The sequence below is a fragment of the Rhineura floridana genome, chromosome 11 (assembly GCF_030035675.1).
Source record: "Rhineura floridana isolate rRhiFlo1 chromosome 11, rRhiFlo1.hap2, whole genome shotgun sequence".
NCBI lineage: Eukaryota > Metazoa > Chordata > Lepidosauria > Squamata > Rhineuridae > Rhineura > Rhineura floridana.
Window position 1 is genome coordinate 55697410 of NC_084490.1, and position 18182 is coordinate 55715591.

Consider the following 18182-nt stretch of genomic DNA (forward strand, 5'->3'; position numbering starts at 1 on the left):
GGTCACTACAAACAGATATGAAGGTGATTTGAATGAAGGCCCTTTCTGTTTCAGGGTTCAAAATATACACAAAGGAGAGAAAAATCTGTTTTCAGGTTATCAGAAACCAAAGAAAAGCCAATTAAAAAGTGTGAATGTGAAATCAGACATTGGTTTTAAATGGCCTGATGAACCTCCACCCATCTGAATCCAAACATTATCTGAGAAGGGAGACCATCCAGGAACTCCTTGTAAACCACTCTAAACTCCTTGGAGGAAAAAACAAATACAATAAATAAAAACATGAAGTAGAATCAGTGGTTAATTTGTAATAAGAGAGGTGTTAGGGGCTAAATCAAACCCTGCCTGGAAGCCACATCCCATCTCAGCAACCCTGCACCCTCCATCACTGATATTTGGGTCACAGAGGCTGGGGTTCCTCAGTGGCAAGGAAGAGGGGGTGCCATACCTGTTCAGAGGCATCCTAATTGTAAGAAGGTTTCTAGGGTCAAGTGCTGGGCACAAATGAATCCCTGAGGGAAACTGCCATTTCTCAAAAAGATGGCAGCAGACTTAGGCATCACTGCATAGACCAAGGATGGGGAACCTGAGGTCTGATATTGTTGGACTACAGCTCCCATCAACCCCAGCCAGCCTAGTCAATGATCAGGGATGATGGGATTTGGAGTCCAACAGCATCTGGAGGGTTGCAGGTTCCCCATACCTTATATACATCCATTCTACCTCATTCCTCAAGATGGGATGTATCTTTTGTGAATTCAATCATTTTGACACCATTGTCTACCCTTCTGTATTGATAAAGTCCCTTGAGGTGAATCACGTTTTGTCTTTCTCTTCACTCATTGAGGGAGTACCCCCATCAGGGCTCCATGGGTGCCCTCCATCCCAGATTGCACATGATGGAAGTCCTGCAATCTTCTCAAATTTCAGCATACTGCTAATTTACAATCATTTTTAATTTCCAACAAACATTTACAATATTTTTTCTTGCAATTCCTATCAGTAATGGTCAGAGGTAGAACACTTTTACTTCCGAGTTTCAGATGGCAAATTGAAGATGAGAGACTTGCCAATAACCATTGATAATTTGCAACTGAGTTGGTCTTTAGGCCACATTCTCAGTCTTGTGAGGGCTCAGCTCTGGGATCTGTTTTCAGCACCAGGACTGAGTCCAAGACAGAGCTGCCCAAGACATTTTGTTACCTGAAGCAAAAATGGTGCCATTCCTTGTTCAGAAGCCAATTTGACTTGGGCAGTTGAAACGTACTTTAGTGGTTTCCTTCACAGCAAATAAGGGCAGCAGGCTAGTTTAAGGGATCCAGGGCAACATCTCTGTCTTCCAGCATCTCACCATCACTCTCTGTCTTTTACCGTCTGCCTTTGGGGCAGTCACCTCACTCAGCCTAATAACAGGGCCAGTCATGGTCCCAGAGAACTGTAACAAAAGCAAAGGTTGTCTGAGTGCATGCAGAGTGCTTCCTGCCTGAACACTAGACAACTGCAGCCACATACACAGGGTTAAGGAGAAGGGCTTCCAGGATGGACAGCATTTTTCCCAGGCAGGTTGAAGATCCAGAACCTCTTTTTGTAAAAATTAAGACTGCTATAAAGTTATGTCAAAAAATAGGTTTTTAGAAAACATGGGAACCAGAGGTCATAAGGGACAAATATCTAGCTGTTGCAGAGAATAGAAACTCTAACCTCTAAAGCAGAATTTAATTGGAAACAAGATTTAATTGAGCAGGAGGCAGAATAACAAAACATGGCAGGCAGGACTGACATTGCAGAGGCTACTGAGTTAGCAGGTAGCTAGATATGGAGGTTCAAAGGCATGGCAATTAGGCCAGCATGTGCCAAACACAGGATAGTCTAAAAGTAAGACGTTCAGTGAGGAAGCATAACACTCTAAATGTGAATGAGGAATTTATATGACAGCCAGAATGATTCAAATATTTAGGTGTTTTTTTTTAAGGAATCAACACTTCTGCTACTGAATCATCATTGTTATTCGCTATTTGTGAATTGTGATTTGCTTTGAGCATAACTGTTTTGGGGAACTACCATGTACAATGAAATCTAATGTAAAATGTTATACAGTAGAGTGACTTCCCAAATGTAAAGAGAGCACTGGGCTCTGCCCAGTAATGGGTTTGTTTAGGGTTTGTTGTTTGTGAAACAAAGAGGTGGAAGCCCAGGCATTGGTAAAGCCACTGTGAGCAAATCAATGACATTCGCATATGCATGTGCAGGTGGGCTTTTTCTTTTTAAACAAGAACCACACAGTGATTTGAGTTCAGGTTTGAGGAAGCATAGCTTATTGGTCAAACATTCTTGCCAGATATGCTGCTGACATATTAATTGGCTGGAGTGGCTACCAAGAGCAGCAGGTGCATAGGGCAGGCAGCAGGTAAAGGGGAAGAAGTTAGCTCTCCCAGAAATGTAATGACAGTTCCAGGGAAGGCAAGTAGATTTCTGGAAATATCAGAGTCTATTCTGCCTTTAACAGGATAAAAGTGAAGTGACAGATCTCTCGGTGCAGACTACAAAGGAGGGGCTGCCATTTCTATCTACTACCCCAATACATATACACACACAAGCCCTGGTGAGCACTAGCTCAAATAAAGCTTTAAACCTCTCCTTTCACCATCCAATTCTCCAGCTACATCATTCAGGACAAACAGGCCTTCTTGCCTCCATGCTGCCATATGGACCCAAGACACAAAAAACAAGAAAGCCACTGAAATGGTGGAGTACCTATTGTCAAACAGGTGTGTCTACACTCAGGCCATGGAAGAAGAGGGATAGATGTCTGCATCCTGCTTTCCCTTCACATCCCACTCCTCCAGGGGCCACCAAGCCTGTCATTTGCCACCGCCAGAGGGAGACGCTTCCCTTTTGATACACTCTTCCATAGCAGCAAGAGCTTTACATCAATGTCTCTAAGGCACAGGCCATGTTCCAAGCAAGGATCCCCTGAGGGAGGTATGGCGCCAAGAAGGGGGTAGGGATGGAGAACTGAGTTGCTGTGGCACTTGGAAAAAATACATCTAAGACAGGAGATGGATAGATTAAAGGGATCAATAAAAAGGGAAGAAATACTGTATGAGGGATAGATCAATGGAATATATGAGAGAAAGAGAGAATTGTGTGAAAGAGCCATCAAAGATCAAGCATCATAAATAAGAGATTTCCAGTTCTTTCAGGCTCAGTATTATTCAAACACAGGGAGGTCACACATTTGAGTGCAATTCATCAAGAGACATGCATGCATGTGTGAACTTACGCATGTCGATCTATCAAATGTATGAGATAAACAGAATGCAAGACAGACAGCCAACAGGTATATCAATAGAGGTCAAAGAGGATGTACAGGTAATGAATGGGTGTGGACTGAGAGGCAATCTGGCTGGTTGAAGACTGAGGCAGTGTGCATAATAGGCAGAGAACTCTATATTACATAAATAAGCTGACAGTATAGACAGAAAAGACTTGCACTGATAGAAGGTGGATGATAGAAAGGGTGGCTCAAGGATGTGGAGGAAGAAAAGCAGACAAAGGTTCAGAGTGGGCAGTAGTACTAAGGAGCATGGATCGGGGGATGCGTGGGTAGGGAAATAAACAGATTTCCATGTAAGGAGATGGCCGGCCAAAGGGATGAGTGTTAAGGGGAGGAGAAAGAGATGATGTGAGGATCGAGGGGGGAAATGAGCAGGGGGACGCTATGAAGGCTGACAGATGGAAAGCGGAGGGCGCTCAAGGAGATTGGAACTGGTCATAAGAATAGACAAAACCCTCCCCCCAACCCCCTCCCCTTCTCACCCTTTCCCTCCCTGGAAGGAAGCAAGAGCAGGATGAAGCCTGGTAAGGGTCCCATCCCAGACCCTCGTGGGAGGGGCGCCCTCCTAGTGCAGTCTATTTGGAGCAGAGAATAGGGCTTCCCATATGGAGAGAGGCGCAATTTTGGGGTGTGCGCGTGGAAAGAATCTGGACCCACCCCTCCCCCTTCCCCTGCGTCGCATCTCTTTCGCCGCCGTGCTACAAAATCCTCCCGTCTTGCTGGGGGTGGGAGATAGGAACGAAGACCGAAACGGAGTCCCAGACATAACGATCGAGGCAGAGGCGGGAGAGAAAAATCTGGTGCGGAAAAGCGAAATATGTGTCTTAATTCCCTTCACCTTGACTTGGAGAGCGAGGGAAGGAAGCAACGGGGCATAATCAGTGTTCACGCCCCCGAATTGTAAGGCACAATTCCTACCCTCACAAAGCTGCCCCACCCACCCTAGCAATGGAGAGCAGACTCCCGGTTTCCACCTCGGGGGGGGGGCTTCCTCCATGCAGCCCACGCATTCCCGTGTAGACACCCCACCTCCCCTCCCGACTCCCTCGGTGCAAGCTGGGCGGACCGTCTATCGCCTCCCCGGTCTCGCATCCACTCACCCTGCGGGCTGGGAGGCTCCCCCGGCTGCGCCTTGCCCCGCGCCGGCCAGCAGGGGCCCACGAGGAACGGCAAGAGGATGGCGAAGCGCATCGCCAGAGCCGGCGCCCGCAGCATTCTGGCCGCCCCCACCGGCTCCCCGCTACCCGGCCATGGCGCGCCCGGAGGAACCTCGGCGGCGACTGGCTGGCTCTGCGGGATCCGGTTACGCGGTGGCTGCGATTGTGTGTCCTAGTCGCCGGCAGCCCCCTCCTGCCCGGCGAAGGGAAGCTACGACGGCTCCACCTGCTGGAGCAAGCCGGCAACCACCAACGCTATGGCTGCTGTTTCTGTCTCGGCGTCGCCTCCACCGCCGCCACCTCCTTCTTCTTGGGCGCTCCGCCTTTAGGTTACCTCACCTAGAAACTGTGTCCAATGCAAGGGAACAGTCCTGGAAAAAATATAAGGGAGGGGGGATCCCCTTCAACAATACCCTACGAATCAGCGTGCCTCTGAGCGTGTGCAGAAGGTGAGGATTATTCAAAGTAAGCCTCACCCACTAAACATTTTACAATGTATTTATTTATATATCATCATATTTATATCCCACCTTTCCTCCGAGGAGCTCAAGATGACATACATTATTCTCTTCCCCCTCCCCATTTTATCCTCACAGCAACCTGTGAGGTAGGTTAGGCTGAGTGACAGTGATTGGCCCAAGCTCACCCAGTGAGCGTCATGACTGAGTGAGGATTTGAACCCTGGTCTCCCAGTTCTCTAACCACTACACCACCAGTGGCTCTCCGTGGCTCAGCTATGCCATTCTTTCTTTTTAGGGTGTTGGTGACGGAGGATGGTTTTCTCACATTTTTCTTCTAATACTATTTCTTGCCACTGAGCACTCGGCGAAGGAGGCACGAGTGCTTTCCGAAGACCTGTTTCCAAAAAGAATTCTTAACTCCGGAGTAGGTTGTAGTGCAAGAGGAGCGGGTGGAGAGAAAAAGGGCCTCAGGGAACGCGCAGCACGTTCCAGTCCCAGAATATTCTTTATTTGTCACTGCCACCTGACCTTGCACGACTAGTGCAGGTAGAGGTGGGATGCAAAGAAGGGCAGAAACGTACGCGGAGCGTTTTCCTCTCCCCCTTCTGCCACAAGCCAGTCCGCCATGCAGCTGAGAGGCGGAGACAGACCTAGTTCAGGGACTCCAACTCCCATCAGCCCCTGCCAAGATAACCAATCGTCATCTGGAGGGCCACAGATTTCCAATTCTTCTTCTAGGCGAGAACGTGGCTTTCAGACAAACCTGCCACCTGGTACCTCTTTGTTCACTTAGAGAGGGGTTGCTGTCTCCGTAATAATGGGTGCTTCCAGATGGGTGTTTATTGTAGGATGGGTGTTTCTCATGCATGCAGCCTTTTTTTGCAGTACCCGCTTATTGTCCTCAAAATGCCAGTTAGTATCCCCCCTTCTCTCCCCCCCCCATTTAATCCAGTTTTTCTCTTGTGGAGGGAAATTGCAATGTCATAACTCATATAACAACCTGTTTACAATATTAAGCCCTTGTCTGGAGTCACCCAATAAGCTTAGAACCATGCTTTCTACAACATGTTCCAGCCAATCCTTGGGTTTCCCACAAACAGTGCAGGCCATTGCTGACCAATCATGCACTTTCTTCAGAAATACACATAATTTACACTATTTGTGGACTAATCGTTTTCAGATAGGTGTTGCATGTGTGTAGCAGATGTCTTATGTCAAATGTTTGTGCATATGCACATATATCTAAAAAAAATTATTAACATTGTATGAGTGTCCAAAGCTATCCCAGTGTTTTGTTTTATGAACTGTGGTCATATGATCTTGTTTTATATTTCGTGCTTAAATAGTACCTAGTATATCATGTTCAAATTGAAACATCATTTCTGTCAGCTACATTATCTGTCCCCTGCCCCCCCTTGCTATTTTGGTTTTTAAAAAGCAGTCACCTTAGATGCAAAACTACATTTAATGTAATATATTTGGGTGCAAGTGTACAGCCTAGATGAAGTCCTCTGTAATGCTTGAAGGATTCATTTATTAATTTATTAGATTTATATTCTGCCCTTCCTCACAGTAGGAGCCCAGGGTGGCTGGGAACAGTTCTTGAAGGCAGAAAGGTTGAAAATCCACACTTCCCACTCTTGGGACTCATTGCACATGTCTCAGAACTCCCAACAGTCCTTTCTTTGGTACGTAGGGGGCAATTTAGAGCAGAGAAGCTTTTAACCATTTCTTTCCCCATCATCTCCCCATTCTCAGTTGTCCCCAAGTGTCTTTTACTCCAGCAGCATTTCAAAGCATGTTTGCCAATTGTAGCTATGCATCTGAAACTATAGGGGGAGAGGAATTATACAAAAAAGTAACAGGTGAGGGAAAGGGTTATGCAGCACCTCACCCTGTCCCTTCTCTGCTCCAAGTCACCCTCTCCAAAAGCTGCTATTCCAAAAGAAAGAGACTTGGTGGGGAGAGTTCTGTTACTTGCATTTGGGTACAGTTTGTTGGATGCACTTAGATGTATCTAGCCACTGAAGGAACAATGTACAAAATGTTCCATTAGAAATGTAAAATCCATTTTGTTGCTCTTTGGGCAAAACCTAGGATCCTTGAGAGTATAAAACTGAATTACCCATACTCTGACCCAGCTGTCTCCATGTTTAGAGGATGCTGCATCTTGAATATTAACAAATCCCAGCAAGCATGGGCTATCTGCTACATGTGCAGAATGGCAGCCCCACACACGTCAGACTGCCCCCTCTCCCACAAAATAATAATAAAAAACCCCAGGTCATTGTTCATTTGCATGTCTTTGCTTACTCATTCAAACAAAGGCTTCCAGCTTTAGTCAGCTAATTGGCTAGGCTAATAAAGAAAGCTTTTAGTCACAGATTAGCAGCTTCATACACAAGGTTGTCAGGAAGCAACAAGCAGGAGACACAGAAGTCTTGAGAGGCCCGCCTGGCTGATTTTTCTTCCTTCTAATTTACATCCAAAGCTAGCAGACAAGTTGGCTTCTGCACTGAAACTGTGATTTTTTTTCCCTTCTAACAGTAAGAACAATAGGGAAGCAAAGTGCTTGTCTTCACTGGTCATGCATCTGCTACCGCAAATTATTAATGTATGGATTTTTTAATAGTATATTTTAGCATCTTATTATAAGTCATTCATTATTTATGTTTATTCACCACCCTGGAATCTATTGGATGAAGGGCAGTATACAAGTGTTTTAAATAAATATATCATTTAAATCCGGATCCTGCACAATATTAATGGGCATTAACCTTTATTTGTGTAGCAATTTTAGCTCTTGTGTGCAAAATATTTCCTGTGGCAAAACTGATAGAACAGTAAAGGAGGGGTTTCCTAACAATGAATGGGAGCATTTGTTTATTATAACAGCAAAACAGTTCACACTCAAGGTAGTATGTCCCATGCCTTCAGCAGCCGCTGGGTGACCTCATCAGACCCCAGGGTATTGAGCTACATGGGGGAAGAGTATCACCACCAACCTTTTCCTCCCCTCCCCCTCCCCACCTTGGGAGTCAGCCCAAAATTATTCTCATATCCATTGGACAAGACATTGCTCCTGTGATGCTTGTTTTCCCAGGAAGCACCACTGAACATCAATACTGCTGAAAATTTGGACGTATTTGAGGTCACAAAAAGGAGATGAAAACCAACAATGTTAGTGCAGGAAAAACAATTCAGTATCACCTCTGCACACTGGAGGAAAATGTCACAACTGGGGAACTGACCAGGTATTTATTAGGAATGGGTATTGCTTATTTGTCATATGAGTCCACAAATGGTCTCTAGGAGAGTTCACACACCTGTTAAGATTCATTCCTAAGGAGTAATTCTGAAACAACAATCTCGCAGGAATTGTGGCATATGAAGAGTGTGATACACAATCAAACTACAGTATAACTGTTTGAATTGTTTGATACCAAATGTATGAATTCTGGAGTAGATGGCAGCATTCTCTTGACTGCTTTCATAACATATTTAGTATATTTGGCATATTTTTACAGATATATATTCTAATGGAATTAAACTTCCACTTTTTAAAAAAATCTGTTGTTTTATTATATTTCTTTGAGACCTATTTTTTCTGATCTATGAACCAGCAAGTCATTTTTTATTTTAATCTCACTGATGGCCCACTTTGAGAAGCGGGGGGTGGTTTTAAGAGGCCAAGCATCTCCTACTCAGGACCTTTTTAAGGGTGAAGAGATGAAGGGATCACATCTGTGGTACACAGTTAAGCGTGTGGAAATTACAGCATCCTTCCCCAGCTCTGTCTGTTGCTGGCATCCGTTCAGCAAGAGAAAGGGGTGTGTCCTGAAGTATGGCTAAGGGAGGGCGGTATGAAGTAGAGCAAAGGGAAGGGTGGGGATGACTCAGAAGGGGCCTAGCTGCAGCTTCTTGGCACCATGAAGAGATGAATCCATGCAGTAATAAGATCAGATGGGAGGGAAGGGGTCCTGGTAGTATAAGTATAGGATCACCCACTACTGCTCCTTCCCAGTTGTTTGGGTGCCAGGATCATTGGTCAGCTGCTCCTCCTCCTCTGTGGGTGGTCGCTTCCTCTTGAAAAAGCCTGTCTATAAAAAAGAGGAGGGGGGAAGGAGAGTGGGTAAGAAGCAGGACTCTGAACTGGCAAAAGTCTCAAATAGGTTACTGCTCCCAATATACGTGCATAACATTCATTCTGAAAAGGAGCTATAAGGCACCCACATCTTTGTAACTATTCCGCATAATGACCGAAGGTGATGAAAACATGTTCAAGTGCCCTTTTCAGTGCTGCCTGCTAACTGGGGGCGTTGTTAGGGGGTGGCCCAAGGGTGCTGAGCCCTGGATCCTTTGCACCAGATTCCAGATCTCCTGCCCCTTTCCCCTCCTTTTTTAAAACTTAAAATAATTTTGTGTATGGAGACCCAAGTGGACACTCTGCAAGAGGTGTGGAGAACCTTTGGCCCTGCAGATGTTGCTAAAATACAACTCCCATTAGCCCCAGTGAGCATGGCCAAATGGCCAGGGACGATGGGAGTTGTAGTTCAGCAACATCTGGAGGGCCACAGGTTCCCCACACCTGTTCTACAAAGAGGCAGGCATGGCCGATCCCTATTGGGAACAGGCTGTGTTTCCAGCCGGCGGCTGCTCCCTAAGCTCTGGTGGGTCACCTCCTCACCCATCAAGAGGTGGTGGCCTGTTACCCAAGACTTGTGCTGAAATGATACAATGGCCTCAGGTTTCTGAAACACTGCAGTTCTATCCAAAGGAAAAGTTATCTGAACATCTAACTTATGTCAGCTCTTTTCCTGCAGATGAACTGGCTTCAGACAGAAATCGCCTTCACCCTATGAAGAACTGAGTTAGCGCTTGGGACAAAAGAGGGATCCAACCAAAGCATTCTCTTTATGCTGATGAAGCATGCACAGCTGTGGATCAGACAACGCCTCCAGTTCCAAAACCCGTCTAGGTGGTGTGATAGTTTCCAGGAACTTTTTAAACATCCTCATCTTTAGGGGGCACATGGCCATGCACTTGAACTGGGATCCCATTAGGGAAACCATTACCCAGTTAAGATTCCAAGTCGGAAACCCATGTACTACCGAAAGGTTCAGCAGTGCTGCCTCTTTCAGGGATGATTTCATTTGTGGTGCACCCTAGAACATTGCTCACAGTTGCTGCCTGGCATTTGACAGTATTGGCTTTGGGCTGGGCCAGCCTGCAGAAACCACAGGATGCCCTTAAGACATCTACTGTCTGGGATTTGGCCTTGACCCTCACACCAGGAGAGGAATGCCATTCAGAATATATTGTACACTTTGTTTGTGGAGGCCTTACAAGAGGATAGGAGCGTGTTTGGCATTTTTTGTAACATACCATCTGTGTCTGCCACTTCTGAGTTCTGGTTGGGCAGAAGTTCCCTCCAGCTGGGGAGCCTCCAGAACTCCTGTGCCAACAAATTGTGTGATTCTGGGAACCTTAGCCATCAAGATCAATGTGGGGTTAATTAGGATCTCCTTGGAAGCACCTTCCATAGACCCATGGCATTAGCAGGCCACAGGGCCAACAGGTTTTTAAGGCATATGTGCTGTGGCATATGCACACAGGAACTGAGAAATGAATTGTTGGACTTGTGCAAACAGGCCCAGCATTGGATGTCCAAACCAACAAGTCAGTTATGAACTACCGGAGGGTTCAGCAATGGGATTGAGAGTCTCATTTCAACTCCTAGATCAAAGCCCTGCTGAGTCAGTCTGGTGGAACCCACTACATCTTCCACTCTGATGAATAGAAGGTGGATCTCCACCTACATCAACAGGTTACTTTCATTTGTGCTGAGTGTGTGGAATCTTGTGCCCCTTTTCCTGTTCATAGAAGCTGATGCAGGTCACTTCCAGATGACCTGTTTAATGAGCATTCATCCTGCTTTCTTTGCACAAAGTTTGTGGGGAGGTTTGAGGACAATGGCTATATACTGAGCAATCATTCAGATTTCTGTACGGGGAGGTTAGATGATGTTGCATCAAACAAGTCTTTTCCTACACTTTCCAGTGCATTTTCCCATCACTTTCCTTATTTTTTCCCAATTTTGGGGGGAGGGGAGTGGGTTTGCTGTGCAAGAGCTCCAAATCAACATTTAATTGCACAACCTAAATTTGCCAGTATGTGGCTGAACTGCACCTGAAAATAGCAAGAGTCTGGAAACACCCATATTGGCTGCCCAGATGAGAATGTGTTGATAATCAGATTTCTGAAGGCTCAAGGAGACAGTTTTATAACCCAGAGCTCTAGCCAATTTATGCACTGATGGGACTCTGAGACCAAATCCACTAGGTCACTTACTCCACTAGGTGAGTAATCCCCATCCAAGCAAATTGGTACCCATTGTTATTATAATCTCATCTGATTTCAGTTGGGAGAACACCTGGATTACTTGAAAGGGGTCAACTACTAGCCCAGTTCCCAGTGGAAATGGTTTGTGATAATACCTTTTTGATACATTAGAAAAGCTATCTGGTCCTGTAAGCGCAAGAGGATCTTCCTCAGAGGCCTGGAGAGAAATCACAACCACTTCACCAAATCCTGACACAAGCTATTCTGCCCAAGGTCACAAGGCTCTCTCATTCCTTTCCTGCTGCTGAGGTTACCAGTTAAGAAATAGTCACACAGGACAGAGACGGCTGGTGGCTCCATGTCAGTGGGGCGGTGGAATCAGCTCCAGGTTCAGACTAAAACCCAGAATAGATTCCACTGCCCCACTGACATGGAGCCACCAGCCACCACCGACACGGCATCAACAGAGCTGTGTTAACCCCTGTCAAACTCATGACGAAGATAATCTTTTAAGGTAACCAAGCAGTCCATTCTGTTCCATAATTTGGAATGGGTCAAGATGGGATGTGTTATTCGCAAACACCTGCATTTGTTCTGCCACCACACTTTCTCTATCACCTTACCAAGGAAGGGAAGCTTTCCTTTTATCAGGACATTGTTTTCTCATTTTCATTTTTAATATCCATTTCCTCCCTTTTACAGCTATGCCAGTGCACCTGGCGGCTGATGGACATCAGAAAGCTCCTGGTCAGTTGGGTCCTCTGGAATGCACCGATGATGGTCCAGCCCATGAACTTTGGAGGCGTCTCTTTGCACCTCTTCCAAAAAGGACATGCACTTCACTGGGGAGGGACTTCCATGTATTTGGAGCCATCACTGAAAAAGCCTGTGCATATGGAACTCCCTCCCCATTGAGGCGTGATAGTTACCAGCTCTCTGGCAAGCCCTAGCTGAGGCCATTTGGTTGTCCATTTTGCCTCCATATCTGGGCTTGCCCACTCCAGGGTTTCACTTACCTTCCAAAGATTTTTAAAAATATATATTTTTATTGTTTGAAGAAGTAACATAGCAAAGTATCAAACTTTATACCCCTCCCCAATAGGAGTTTGCAATACATATCTTTGTAACTCTACATTTCATTATTCGAGCCTATGTTATCATGACAGCCATATCCTTTTAGCTACACTTGGAAGTTGGTCATACATGTCATGTTCAATAGTATATTCCATAAATTTCCACCAGGTGGTATTAAAGGACTGCAGATTAGTTCTTCCATTTAGGAGACATAAATTATATGTGATTTTTTTCTAAGACTGCCAGATTCCAAATATTTTTAAACCAGGCTGAGGTATCAGCCCATCCAAGTTCTTCCACCTCTATGTTATTGGGTGTCTTGCCGCCATTAATAACATTGAAATTAACTCTTTAAATCTTAAATCCAAATTAGGCCCCTCATGGTGACAATAAAAATGAACTTGGTGTTAATTTCACATTCTCTCCAGTAATATTAATAATATTTTGATATATGTACTTCCAAAATCTGTTTACTTTTGGACATAACCACCAGAGATGACGGTACGTCCCTGTGTCCGTACAACCTCATCAACATAAGAACATAAGAAGAGCCTGCTGGATCAGGCCAGTGGCCCATCTAGTCCAGCATCCTGTTCTCACAGTGGCCAACCAGGTGCATTTGTTGCTGAGATGTGTGATATTTGTACAGGTGTTGTGTACCACCTATGAAATGTTTTTGGATTAATTTCTCTGATGGCTGCCAAAATAGATTTGTTCCTCTTCCTATAGCACAGGGTAAACCACCCTCGTCTTTCAATTTGTATTTGTAGATCTTCTTCCCACTGTTTTTGAAGGCCTGAAAAGTAGCCTGACTGCTTTCCAACCCAGTTCTATAGACTTACCTTCCAAAGAATGATAATGAAGAGTGCAAGGAGGAGAAGCCCCACCAGCACAGCTGCTATGATCCACCATGCAGGGATGTCCCTCTCAGCATCAGGATCCACCCACTCCACCAGTGTCTTAGCCTGGGCAGGACAGGGGGAGGGGAGAGATGGGAAGAGAAAAGCCAATTTGAGGCAATGAATGAGCTGCATCCTCATATCCTTGATGAGACTGCAAGAAAAGAGGGGTCCAAAAGTGAGAATGAGTCACACCCAAAACAAATAATAAAATGGTGGTCCTTTCCTAACTCCCTGCACTAGATCTATTTAACTGCCAGTTATCTCAGGTTTGGGATCAGATATTTTGTCAATTAAGTTAGGTGTTTTGAGCCAAAGGATTTTTTCAGTTGTTTCCCCCTCCTAGTGATCCTACAGCTCAATTTACTATCCTCCACCCCTTAAGGCACCTCTGTTCCACCAAATACTCCAGGCTCCACTCCACAATTAGTCCCTGACTCCACCGACTGATCGTGTATTTTTTGAAAACCCACCTGGGCAACCCCATATAGTGGGCTCAGTGGATTCACCCCCCTCAACTCCAGCTGGTTTTATGACTTGCCCAAACACATGCCATACCCCTCCCCTGTTTCTATGCTCTGGCTGCCCCTATTTATGAGGGCAAGGGCCAGTTTTCTGAACCTTGTCCTTGATCAATCATTGTCCCTCGTTTTGCTTTTTGGGAATGCTTTCTTAACATGTTGTTAGTGAGGCAGCATTTGGCTTAATGAGCTGAAATACACTTGCCCCTTTTGCTCCCTTTGCTCCTCCTTGCACAATGCAAGCAATCAAACAAGGGTTCTCTCGCTTTGGGCCTCATGATGGAAGAGAGAGAAGCAGGATATGAATGTAAGACCAAACCATTTTTATTTTGCCTACTTTTTGGCTTGGCTTGAAAAATCTTGCATCTCCCCTGTCGATTATGCTTTGGTCATGTTATTCTGCTCCTGTTCTTTTTCCATTGTAACAGCTGGTACAGCACAGTGGGGAGGAGAGCCTGGCTGGGAGTTCAGAGTCTGTGAGTTCAAATCCCCGCTCATGTCTCCTGGGTGTCAAGGGCCAGCTAAAGATCACCCCCACAGTGAGTGGCTCAGGGGTTATGTGCCCTGCCACCTGTGCAGCCGTGGGCAAGCTGCATAGTCCCCAGGACCCCAGTTGTCCCCCAGCTGGCAGTTGTGGACAAGGAAGGAGCTGGCTTGTGCAGCTGTGGCAAGCTGAGCAGGCCCTAGCCAGCTGGGGAGGATTAGCCTCAGAGGGAGGCAATGGTAAACCCTCTCTGAATACCGCTTACCATGAAATCCCTATTCATAGGGTAGCCATAAGTCAGGATCCACTTGAAGGCAGTCCATTTCCATTTCCCCCCCCCATTGTATTGGGCAGAAGGACCCTACTGGTGGGGGAGGGGAGATCTGCAGCAGAGCTTGTGCTGAGCAAAGCAGAAGGTGTGCAGTAGGGGAGCTTATGTGGGGGTGAGTCTTTTTTCTTTTTAGGTTTCCTTCCTATCACTTCTAAAGGGAAGGAATTGATTACACCAGCTCTTAGGCTGGCATAGTTTCCAGCTCTGTTTTAGGGCATGTTGGGGAAAACACAGGATCTAAGGATTCTGCAGATCCTTGGCTACCCCGACGGCCTCCCAAACTGCCCCATTTTCACCCCACCATTGGTAGACCACTGCTGGGAGGGGGGCAGCCAATACAATGGAATGCTTCATCCATATACCTGGAGGACCTCCAGCAGCAGAACTCCTTCCCTATGGGTGGATCTCACTCTCTGCAATATCCTATGACTCCCGGGATGTCCCCTCCCAGGGATCAGAGGATTACACTCTAACTTTGTTTTTGTAATATTTTAATTATTTTATTGTAAGCTCTTTGGAGGCCTTTTTAATCAGCATGTACGTTTTCTTATAAAATAAAAAAGGGCTTCTATCGCTCATTTTTAAAAGTCCATGCACTGAAAGAAAGAATGGCTAGAGCACTGCCTTTAGATGTGGGAAATTCAGGTTTGAATTCCTGCAGTTTTCAGCATTCACTTGTTGCACAGGCAACAAGAATAATAGAATAATCTATTATTTAATCTATTAAAAGAAAGAATAATAATCAAATTATGCATGTGGGGGAAAAATATTCTACTAGCTTTGTATCTGCTTGCAAATATTTAGCCTAATATGCACACGCACACACACTTCCCCACATTTTCAGCTGCTGATGGACTTGGGTGTTATGGGCCACACAGGGGGGAAGGCAAATACTGAATAATAATAATAATAATAATAATAATAAAAAGAAGAAGAAGAACTGGGTAAATTGATACTTAGCACTACTGCTTCAAAATTAACATATAAGAGCTATGATTTAAGTATTCCTCAAATATGAATTTAAAAACGGAAGTTTGAAACCTGTTGAACAATTTTTTTTAGAAGGACTTTGCTCTGCAAAGTGTTTGCTACCTTTGAAGTCTATACAGAACTCGGTTTCAGCTACACTGATTTCTGGACATACCAGGGAGGATCCGCGTGGTAGAATCTCCGGCTGAATATGGTACGGCATCCCTGAAGTGCTGAATCGGGCCTGAGACTGGATGAGGAATTGCTCCAGGGGATGCTGTGGCAGAAAAGAGCAACAGGCATTTTCTGAACCTGATTCAGGGGCTAAGGTGCAGATGGGATAGGCAGAGAGGTAGACAGTAACTGAACCTTGGACTAAACATTTACTGAGGTGGGCAGGGTAGGGAGGACAGGTGGAGGGCAGGTCTCCTGCAACTTTAATAGTTCTGTGGAAGAAGGAATTTCTGCCAGAACAGCTTGTCAGGAGGACTCCTTAGCTCCCCCAACCACATAAGCTTGCAGGAGCCCTGCTCTCTTTTTCACCAGCAGGAATCGAAAGCTGGCTCTGTCCCATACACAATAGCTCCCTCACTCCCAGATCCAGCACAATTTTTTTTGCTTTTTCCTTCAAAGCTCTCTGTGGCCTTGACCCCATAGCTCTCCGCTTTTAACTCCCAATACATCCCTGCCCTGCCCTTCACTCTTCCAGCTCCACCACCCTCCACTACCCAAAAGCCTCCTGCTGCCACAAATGACTCAGCTCTTTCTCCCTTGCTGCCCCTCATGACCAGAACTTCCACTCAGAACAACTGTGCTATGTCACCTCTCTTTGTTCCTCCAAACCCACCTTTTCCATGACACTTATGGCTCATCCTTCTAATTCCTGTGCCCTACTGAAATCCAGACTAACAGAAACACGGGTATATTGAAGCTCAATCCTGAAAAGACAGAGGTGTTATGTGCCTAGAGTTCTCATGGCCAGGAGGTGGGAAGACGGCCTGTTCTGGATGGGGTTGTTCTTTCCTTGAAGGAGTAGGTTCACAGCTTGGGGATATTCCTTGATCCAACACTGTCACTGGAGGTTCAGGTGGCCTCAGTGACTAGGACTGCCTGTTTCCAGCTCTGGCTGGTTTGCCAGCTTCGGCCTCTTTTGGACAGAGAAGTCTTGGCCACAGTGCTCCATGCTTGGTAACTTCCAGGCTGGATTATTGCAATGCGCTCTATGTGGGGTTGCCTTTGAAGACAACTCAGAAACTTCAGCTGGTCCAGATTCCAGCTGACAGATTACTGGCTGGGATTCATTTCAGAACTCATATAACCCCTGTTTTAAAACAGCTGCATTGGTTACCAATTCGTTTCTGGGCCCAGTTTAAGGTGCTCACATTAGTGTTTAAAGCGCTAAATGACTTAGGTCCCAAATATCTGAAAGACCGCCTCCTTCCCCAGATGCTCTCAGGTGTTGAGATCAGCACCCTTTTGGTAGTTCTGCCACCTTCAGAAGCTTGGGGGGGTGGCCTAGGAGAGGGCATTCTCTGTGGCAGCCCCTAACCTTGGGAACTCCCTCCCCACCGAGGTGCATCTGGTAACTTTCGGCGAATGCTGAAGATGCACCCTCTTTATCCTGGCCTTTGACACCTAAGGTGTATATTTTTAGGACCCACCCTATTTTCTGTGTTGTTGTTTAGGTTATTTTTAACTGTTTTTAATTATGTGTTTTAAAATTGTTGTAACCCACCCTGGGACCTTTGGGTGAAGGGTGGGTACTAAATTCTAATTCTAATCATCATCATCACCACTCCCTGTGTGCCCCTGCCTTTCCCCCCTCCTTCTGCTGTTTCCCCTTTGTTGAATGTTAGTTTGTAAGCTCCTTGGGGCAGAGACCTGTCCTCTTGTACCCTGCAGAGTGCCATTCACCCTGATGGTGTTATATAAGTAAATAAATCCATAACTATAGCCTATGGTTTGCCAGTTAGCAGCCACTTCTAATCTTACTGCAGAGCAATTTCAGCTACATGGTGATCTAGTTAGCCACAGCATCTGTTTTCGTAGAGCTGTGCTTTCGTAACCCAAGAACTCCCCCCTACTTTTTAAAAAGTATATACCACCCTTCATCTTGTTTGGATTGCAGGACAGTATATATCCACATGGGAGCCTAACTTCATGCAAAAGATGCTGCTTTTACCGTCGTAATAGATTTTCAAGGTCCATACTTCTTGCTCAATGGTAGCTTCCAATCTGCTGTTTTCCATTCACACAAGCAGGCGTTCCTCTGGGAAGGATTAGTGTCCCTGTTTCCTTGTGGCCCCACCCCCAATTTTACATGTTTACTCCCTCCAGAGTATTGATATTTTATGGAAGGCCACAATTCCCTCAGTTGCAAGGCACCTCGGCATGCAATTGACAAGAAACAATGAAACTGACCAAGCCTGAGTGAAAGGCAGATGGGGCAGGGGGAGTGAGTGAAAGGCAAAGTAGGCAGTGGCTGTGGCAGCTTTTGTGGGAGACAGGTGCAATGAAAGCTTCCTGGGGAAAGGGGGATTCTGCACCTCTAAGCAGGATGAAATACAATGGCAATTCTGATTAGATGCTGTGGAAACGGATCCCATC

The 18182-nt window shown here is 45.7% G+C and overlaps 2 protein-coding genes and 1 long non-coding RNA gene across 4 annotated transcripts in view; 1 reads left to right on the plus strand and 2 right to left on the minus strand.

The window, feature by feature from the left end:
- Positions 1-4847, minus strand: part of FAM171A2 (family with sequence similarity 171 member A2) — a 38974-nt gene extending 34127 nt beyond the window's left edge. Inside the window, exon 1 of the mRNA XM_061588232.1 lies at positions 4438-4847. Within this exon, the coding sequence (XP_061444216.1) occupies positions 4438-4552 (115 nt within the window). The 5' untranslated portion in view covers positions 4553-4847. The remainder of the gene's footprint in view (positions 1-4437) is intronic.
- Positions 4640-10919, plus strand: LOC133365864 (uncharacterized). The gene is made up of 3 exons (XR_009758325.1): positions 4640-4943; positions 8059-8209; positions 9779-10919. It is a non-coding gene; the product is annotated as an uncharacterized LOC133365864 (long non-coding RNA).
- The window catches only part of ITGA2B (integrin subunit alpha 2b), an 80213-nt gene continuing 69848 nt past the window's right edge, over positions 7818-18182 (minus strand). For both annotated transcript variants that reach the window (XM_061588230.1, XM_061588231.1), the window contains 3 exons: positions 15751-15852; positions 13214-13336; positions 7818-9055 (listed from right to left, as the gene is read on the minus strand). In XM_061588230.1, coding sequence (XP_061444214.1) covers positions 8963-9055; positions 13214-13336; positions 15751-15852 — 318 coding nt within the window. In that variant the 3' untranslated portion in view covers positions 7818-8962. The remainder of the gene's footprint in view (positions 9056-13213; positions 13337-15750; positions 15853-18182) is intronic.